At 35.4% G+C, this 8,807-nt stretch overlaps 1 protein-coding gene across 2 annotated transcripts in view; it reads right to left on the bottom strand.

The window, feature by feature from the left end:
* Window positions 1–821: 821 nt before the first annotated feature.
* Window positions 822–8,807, bottom strand: part of PLOD2 (procollagen-lysine,2-oxoglutarate 5-dioxygenase 2) — a 110,476-nt gene continuing 102,490 nt past the window's right edge. For both annotated transcript variants that reach the window (XM_069104705.1, XM_069104704.1), the window contains 5 exons: window positions 8,149–8,214; window positions 6,716–6,820; window positions 5,691–5,837; window positions 5,445–5,570; window positions 822–5,265 (listed from right to left, as the gene is read on the bottom strand). In XM_069104705.1, the coding sequence (XP_068960806.1) occupies window positions 5,110–5,265; window positions 5,445–5,570; window positions 5,691–5,837; window positions 6,716–6,820; window positions 8,149–8,214 (600 nt within the window). In that variant the 3' untranslated portion in view covers window positions 822–5,109. The remainder of the gene's footprint in view (window positions 5,266–5,444; window positions 5,571–5,690; window positions 5,838–6,715; window positions 6,821–8,148; window positions 8,215–8,807) is intronic.

Genomic DNA, 8,807 nt, shown 5'->3' on the forward strand with positions numbered 1-8,807 from the left:
AGGGTCACTGGGGTTGAAAATGCTGGCACAATTAAAAAAATAGATACCAAAAAATGTGTCTCTCAGTGCCATAGGAAACAAAAGCAATTTATCTAAAATCAAACTTCTGATCACTATGTTCTATTTTTTCATGTTTGGAAAGAGAAAGCACTTTATCAGCATTAAAGCACTATATAAATGTATAATATTATTTCTCTCAACCTATCTAGTTTTTAATTCACAGCAACCTAAGTGTACAATGACTCAGGCTGTCTTTATCTAATTTAGAGTCTCCAAAGAGTGTCACATGTAAAAAAAAATTCTCAAGAGTATCAGGGATCATTATAGTGTACCTGTAATGTGACTTCTTTAGTCAGGTCCCAACTGTATCATCATCTTAAATTCCTGAGTTCCTAAAATATCACCATCCCAGGTTTCTACAAATCACTCTTAGTGTTTAAAAAGTAGTTAAAAATTGGCATCGTTGAATATTTTGGGATCAAATGAGGATCTTTGGAACCTACAACTTTTTTTCTTCATTATTTATTTTTCTGCTATTTAGTCTCTCTTTTTTTTTTTTACTTAAAAGTAATACTTGGGAGTTACAGCATTAATTCTTATATTCCATTTGGAAAATTTATTCTTCAAAAGTAAAATATTTACGAATTTGGATTTTTAAGAATCCATTAGTACTTTCCCACTGATTTACTATGCAGATTCAAAATATAAACATGGAGTTCATGTTTAGAGCCAATACCCAGATTAGTATCAAAGTGATAATCTCTCGAAACACACACACCCCAAAAAAACTTTCATTAGGCAAAGTAAAACAACAACAAAAATATCCTGCAAAAAGTTTACTACTAATTTGTTTGGATAAATCATATTTGACATCATACATGTATAATTCACAAATCAGATTCTTAAATTTTAAAAATCTACACAAGTACACCAAGGAACATTTCTAAATACGTAAGGTACTAAAACGATTCAAAGGAGACAACTTGGTACAATGAATGGAAGACTGAATTTCAATCATATATTTAGAACTAGAATGATCCCAAGATGTATCTAATCTAGTATCCACTCTCATTTTATATATGGGGAAACTGAGGTCTGGAGAGGTTAGGTGACTCGCCCAGTGTTACAAAACCAATATTTGAGACAAGATTCTAACCTAGGTTTTCTTAACTCCAAGTCTAGCAGTATATAGTGATATCGATAGACATCCAGGTATGTACTAATGTGATGCTGCTTCAGAATAAATCCTAACTTTGCTACGTAATGTACTACTTATGAGTTACATGACCTTGAGCAAGTCAACCTCTCTATGTCTCCATATGATCATCTTTAAAATAAAAACTAGGGTCAGCTAGGTGGCACAGTGAATACAGCACTGTCCCTGGAGTCAGGAGGACCTGAGTTCAAATCTGACCTCAGACACTTAACACACACACACACACAGACCTAGCCCTGTGACCTTGGGCAAGTCACCTAACCCCAATTGCCCTGCCCTCCCCCCTCCAAAAAAGCAAATAAATAAATAAAATTGAAGAACTGAACTAGGCCTCTAAGATCCCTTTTTAACTCTATATCTATTATACAAACTTATATTAGATGGATGTTATTTTGAAACTAAATTGTGATGTGTTCTCTTAATAAGGGCTTGTTGTGCCTATAGTTTTTCCTTGATTTTAGTCCATATTCATCTGTCCTAAATATTTTTTTAAAAATTCCCTTCCTCCTTCCTCACTTTCAATGACTATTTCCTTTAAAAAAAATAGTAATTTGTTTGGAAGCAGACATTTGTGCCATGTTACCCTAATGGATCACAGTGAGGACACATACATACATACACACACACACACACACTTTCTCTCTCTTTCTCTCTCTCTCTCTCTCTCTCTCTCTCTCTCTCTGTCTCCCCCCCCCTCTCTGAGTGGGTTAACAAAGGCTGCTTTCATAGAGTCATAAAGACTGCTTTAACCTTCCAACCTGGCCAACATCTTTTCAAAAGGAGCCATTAGCTGGCCAGTCTTAAGAGTGTTGAGAATATCTCTGAGGGTATACTTTCCTACAGTTTGGAGATTCCCTGACTGAACCAAGCTTCTTACATAAGATCCTAGGAAAACTTTCAACAGGTTTCAGAAACTTAATACAAAGACAAGCTTCATAGATTAACATAAAGAAAAAATGGACTTCTATTTAAGGTTGGCAGAAAGCCAAGACTAATGGTAACAGCTTACCCAGTGTTTTACAGTTAATTAGGCATTTTCACATACATCTTCTGAGGTAGGTTTCCATGGAATAGTACAGAAACTAAGAACATGTGTGCCCAAGCAAGACTTTTGTAGGCTATTTGAAGGCAGGGGACTATAGTACAATGTATAACAAATGCTTAATAAATGTTTGTTGATTTATTGATCAATTTAAAGTTGCTACATATCTGCTCCAAAGTGTCCATTTCACCTACTGGTAAAGTATCATTGATGCCATGGCTAGCTAGAATCTTCAGAGATGAAAAATGAATATGGGCATGTGGCAGCTAGCAGGGGTGGGAAAAAGAAATTCTTACTACTCCATTTACAATGTACAATCGTATCTGTTCTTTGGGCGAAACACTATGAGTTCACTGATGTCAAGAACTACAAATTTTAGTATTTCACAGAAAGTCATTGAGAGTAAATATGAAAATGACAGTCAAGACACCCATGTAAGAATGGCTACTTCTAAATGACCCCATGACATCATACTTCATAAAGCATCACTAGGGAGGTTTCCTCAGTCTGGTTGCTCTGTGAGAGAGACATGGCTTGGCTCTGTGTCACTAGCTAAATTATGAGTTAGGCTTGGGAAGTCAAGTTTTATTTCTCCTATTTACTTCTTATAAAAATGGCCGGGCAAGTTACCAATTCCAATCTGGCCTTCAATTTTGTCATCTATAAAATAGGCAGTATTAGACTAGGTGACCTCTAAGGTTCAAAATAAATTTAACTATTTTAAAATTTGTAATTGGAATGGGAATTTGAAGATCTTCCCTGCCCCTTGACAGGCTTAAGTGAATTTGAGGACCTTCCCTGATTTGAAAATATATTCTGCCCCCTAATAGGCTGAATATGGTCACATGGAGTCTGTGATGGGAGTTTGGTTTTCAGGAATGCCCACACCTAGTTACTTTGTGATTGGGCAGTGGGTCAAGAGGGTTGTGATGCTCTCTGACCCTAAAGAAGTCTATATATACCCCGATGTGAGGTTTTGCTTTGGGGCTCACTTTGGGGAGAATTGTGTGATTTGGCCAGATGAAACCTGGGCAGCTGTTGAGCCCCTGGCTTTGAAAACCCAAATGGATGGATGTAATGGTCAGACATATAGAAGCCCTGTAAGTTGGTCTGTTTCTCTCTCTGTATTTTTGCCTTCTTGTAACTTCTGTTTGCATTATTTCAAGTTCTGGGTGCTCACTTTTTCCCCTGGACCAGGTAAATGATATATGTTTGATTAAAGTAAGATTGTGAACCTTTTTTGAGTTTCTTTCCTTTACAAAAGAAAATCAAAGAACTTACGCTAGCGGCCATCCTGGGTATGCTAGGGTGTTTGCTGCTACAAAATTCTATAAACCTTTTCTTTCCTTCTGATGAATATATTAGCTTATGCTTTAATAATGCTAAATATGCTATATATAAAATTTAAAAAACATGAAAAGGCAAAATACTTACCTTTCTGTGGCACTATGCATAAATAGCAAAGAATAGATATTCTATCTTTCATTCTTTTCTTTGACTACTGTGTGTGTCAGTGCATATGTGTATGAAACAAAGAAATTCAGAAGGGCAAACCTTTAATAATATCTTTTTTTTAAAAAAGTACCCACATTTTTGTCTTTCTTTTTTTTATTTATGACAAGTTTCTAACACATAGTGTTAGAATAATGGTCTTTGGCACCATGACTTAAGAGTTCTTTTTTTTTGTTTGTTTTTTTCAAGTTTAACCTTTAAATTACAAACAGTAGCTACGGTAAGAATTCTTAAACCTCATTCATTAAACTAGATGGAAAAATTAAGACAAGACACTTATTTTGAAAAACCCACCACCTTCCCCCACCCCAAATAAAGCATTGTTAAGGAGAAAGCAGGAAGGGGAGAATAGAGAAACGAAGAATAGAGGCAAAAAATAAAAAAATAATAATAAAACAAAGAAATAAAATAGGGGAGGGGCAGAAAGACAAATAAAAAAGATAGGGATAAAGGGAAAGAAGGTAGGCTCAATAACTTCATTTTCCTGATATTTATATTCAAGTACTTGAAAAAAGAAATGTTATTTATAAAATTTGCCTATAGGCTGGATGTAATTTTTCTGCTTTTTATTTATTTACTATTTTCTGGCTTTTCAAAAACAACATTTGGACTGAAGGGCACTTGGTGATCATAAGAAACTCAGTTCACTTCCATGATGACACACACTCAATAATATATATATTTGAGGTAACAGGCACACTTTGTAGTTCTCTTCTTCAGGCCATTTAAACAGCAAGCTTCTTTTAAGAGCTTCATCAGAAAGAAGGCTTCTGAATTTTAAGGCATACGTGAAAGAGATATGTGCCAGGAATCAGCACCACAATGGGATCCTACACCCCTTGGGCTTTAAATGTTGCTTGTCTATCCTATGCACTTAGATTGTTTCTGCCATACAGCAGTAAACACAATTCTTCTGGGACTGCTTTTCTAAATTAGAAAACAAACACTGCAAACACAAACTTCACTTGTACCTTGGTGTCTAAATTATTTCATAACTAAAACAACCAATTTAAAGTTAATTCTTTCATCCTCTCCGAGAGCAGCATAGGAACATTTTTTTCTTTTTTTTTTTTTAAGGCTCAGAGCAGACATTTATATGTAAGTATGGAATAATTAAAAGAAAAGCTTTTTCTTTCAAACTTTTTGTCCCAAGTGAAGCTGCTTTGTAGAAGTTATTTAAATAATTCTCTTTTCTTCTCACTGATAACTTGAAAAGAAATGTTTTTCTTTCTTTTTCTCTTTTCTTTTTTTTCCTTTTTTTCCCTTTTCTTCTTCTTCTTTTTTGTAGAATGGCCATCCAAAAATAAAAGGTAAGTTGGTCTGATGTGAGGAAAATAATTTATGGATCAATAAATGACACTGCAATATATCTTGTCCCATTTAAAACAGGAAGTCCTTCATGCAAATGAGTAAGTCTTCCAGGATGCATGAAGCTCCAGCCTTTTCTAGGTGACTCAATAGAGCAATTGTACCTTAGAAATTTGCATCCACCTCCCTATGATGAAAAGAACAGAGAACTATTTCAGCGAATTCATTTTACTATAATAAGCAGTGCTATAATTTCAACCACATTGTCCGAGTAAGAAAACTATTTTGGAAAATTAAGGAAAAGGTTTTGGGGAAGAACGGGCATTTTTTAATTTCAAAAATGAAATAACAAAGTTTCTAAATTACCTGAAAGTCTTCTCCCACATTGTTGAGAGCAATATTGATTGTGAAAGTAGATGAGTCATGATGCGGTCTGAGGGAACGCTGTCGGTCCGGAGAATATTTAACGACAAAATTCAGCAATGCAAATCCCTGAGAAAACAGAAGAAGTCAGAAGAATCTTTTTCAATATCAGTGTTACTACTCACAGCCTCAATAGAAAACTTGTGGGTGGGAGTAGGAGTGGGGTGGGAAGAGAGAAGACTTAAATACCTTTGTATAGTAGCCAGCAAAGACTTTCAGCGTAACCGGTGCAATAAATTCTCTGATAAAATGAAGCCATTCATTTTCCAGTCCAACTTGCTTCATGTGGATATCATCAGTTGGGACATTTTCATAACCACCAGATATACGGCTATCCTAATAACAACATCATCACCATCAACATAAAGTCTGACCTATGTACCACATGCATTTAAATTTTCTTGTAAGTTTTCCAACAACAAAATCATAACGGGCAGTAAAAGAGCCAGCTGCTCAGTAATGACCTGCCATCTGCCCTAGAATTACAACCTCAAAATAGCTTCCCTAACAACTGGATTTCCATAACTACCCAAACGATCTAGCCATAATGACACAGAATAATGTGCAATTTCTTTTAAAAATCTACATGAAGGGGTCACTAAAAAGTAATGAGAAACATTTTTTCTTAGATGGCTTTTCTAGTTTGTTACTGCATAGTTACCTTCTAAATAGCTTATCTTTCTTATTTATAGAAAAAAAAAGCATCAAAATTTTGAATTCTCTGTCTTAGGAAAGCCGTCCTTATAGTCTCCCTCATTGCTTTCTTTCAGTCTCACAAAGTGATGTAGTGGCAAGAAGGCTATGCTTGTTGTCAAGTATCTGGGTTCAAATCCAGATTTGGAGCGTATCAGATCTCTTTATTTTCCAGCTTACAGAATGACTGACTCCAACATCCTGACTCCAAGGCCAACTAGCCATCCATTGAGTTCTTTTAGCAAGTTGGCACTGCAGAAAGGAAAAGAAACCCTGAACTGATGGGTTCTACCTCATCTTTGAGTTTTAATGATGGTGAAGAACCTGGAAGCCAAAGAGTAAGTATGATGGCTCATACTTATAATGTGCTCTAAAGTGTGTAAGACTCTTTCCATGTGTCATCTGGTCTTATACAAACAGAAACTCAGATCTGGCTCCCTCATCTTCTACTGTTTGTAATAATCAGTCCCATTATTCATATGCATCAGATCGAGTATTTTATATTAAATGTTGCAACATACGTGGTGCTTTCCCCCTGACCACTGTCCATAGTGTTCCATTTCTTCAACCAACTCATCACAGGCTTTTTCAGAAAATATGGGGAACCAAAAGACATCTGGGCAAGGCTATAAAAGGAAAGAAAATGATCAAGATTAGTTGAATTCTCATGTGTTTAGTAGATTTTTAATTATTATTGAGAGAATAGATAAGCACTAACAACTATTATAATATAAAAGAGTTTAAAATCCTTTTGTTCCAAAATTGCTGATAGTGTTAAAGATGAATATAGCATATAACAGTAGAAAGCTTTGTTTCATTTTGTTTTAAATAACTTGGTATGCTGGAGAGAGAACGGCTCTAAGCTGAAAGGGATTGAAACAATGTCTAAACACATTTTTGTATAGTTGTGTTATATCATTGGCACTCATAAGGGTGGGGCCATGACTGGTGTTAACATAATACTTTTGCTCATTGGGAAAGGATTGCAGTGAGGCACTCAGCTTGTGATGGACATCTGTCCTTGTGTCAAAGTCAGGTGGTAATCAGGACGAGAGATCCAATCAAATGATGAGGGAGCCAGATCTGAGTTTCTGTTTGTATAAGACCAGATGACACATGGAAAGAGTCTTACAAACTTTATAAGTGCATAAATGTGGAGGGGGCCAATGAAGTAAGACAGACAATTCTCTCCTAAAGAAAATATGGAATGGCTCACGCATATAGAAAAAAGGGAAATAATTTTTTTAAAGCAGCAGTGGCCTGATGGCTGTGAGAGGTTTGTAAAAACAGGGCCAAGGGAGGGTTTTAGAAAAAAAATTATCACATTCAGAGGAATTCATACAAGGTCTTGTCATAATTCAGTTTGGCAAAGCTGACTGTATAGAGATGCTCCAGCTCAGGTGGACCAAGGTGAGAAATAAAACAGTTAAGATTCTCTCCTCTTTAAGCAACCAGAACCACTCTGAGATATATTAAAGAAAGGCCATGTTGGGATCACAGAATCAAGCTCTAACACACTCGTTAGTGCTAAGATGTACCGTTAAACAAAGTGGTTGAAGATAGATTTTTTTTTAAGTTAGAAGACTATTAAAATGACAGATGACATAATAAAAGCTGATATCTATGTATCACTTTAAAGCTGGCAAAGCACTTTACATTGTCATGATAAGATGTTCTTAAATTTTTTCCAGCTGTATGTTCTTTGAAAAAAAAATCTATATAGAAATCAGAATTCAGCATTTTTTCAAAAAGTCCATTTCATCACTCTTTGTTATGTTAGTCACTCTTAACTCACATTCCTAATTGACTATTACCAGTAGATTTTGCCAAAAGAATATATTCCATCTCCATAAGCAATCTCCCGAATCCTGCCACCATCATTCAAGGAAATATAGCATTAATACCCCTCCTGAAAAAATAGCAAAGCCCCTACATTTCATTTACCACCACAAACCTGCTCCACTAAATTTTCCGTGAAGATCTTGGAATAGTTAGGGTTTATGTATTTTTCTTTCCAGTCCTGCAAGGAACCAATCAAGCAGATTAAATCAGGCATATTTTGGATAGGCCTATCACCAGTGAAAGATAAAGCTCAAGCATTTTGCAGAACGTTTGTGTTATTTATACAGTGACTACTTGTCATGAGTATGATCTAAATTTATGGCAACAAAGGGGCACATCTTATATTTTGACTTGAATGCTTGTTGCCTCATTCTATAAGATGCACAATGTTTAAGGAGTCTCCTAGAGTTTCATATTCATGGAATCTTCCAAGGATGAATGTTTCTGACAGTGAAATCTATATAATAATAGCCTATAAACAGATGCTGATCAATATATAGGAAGATGGAGGGGTTAAGGAGAAGGTGTGTGTGTCTGTGTATGTGTATACATTTGATACCTAAGGCTAAATGAATACGTTGGACCAAAAGTCATACCACTGGTGATCACTTCCCTAATTCTTTATTGTTTACATTTCTATTGTCATATCTGATCACTTCTTTTTTTCTCAGATTTGTTTACCATAAACATTATTACTAGTTGCTACTAGTGAATCTTTCATTTAATCAAGAACCACTTATTAAGCATTTCCATCTCTTGTCATCATTGCCA

Source organism: Petaurus breviceps, unplaced genomic scaffold (assembly GCF_028583685.1).
Source record: "Petaurus breviceps papuanus isolate PSGF00001 unplaced genomic scaffold, PetGlider_PUasm1.0 688, whole genome shotgun sequence".
Taxonomy (NCBI): domain Eukaryota; kingdom Metazoa; phylum Chordata; class Mammalia; order Diprotodontia; family Petauridae; genus Petaurus; species Petaurus breviceps.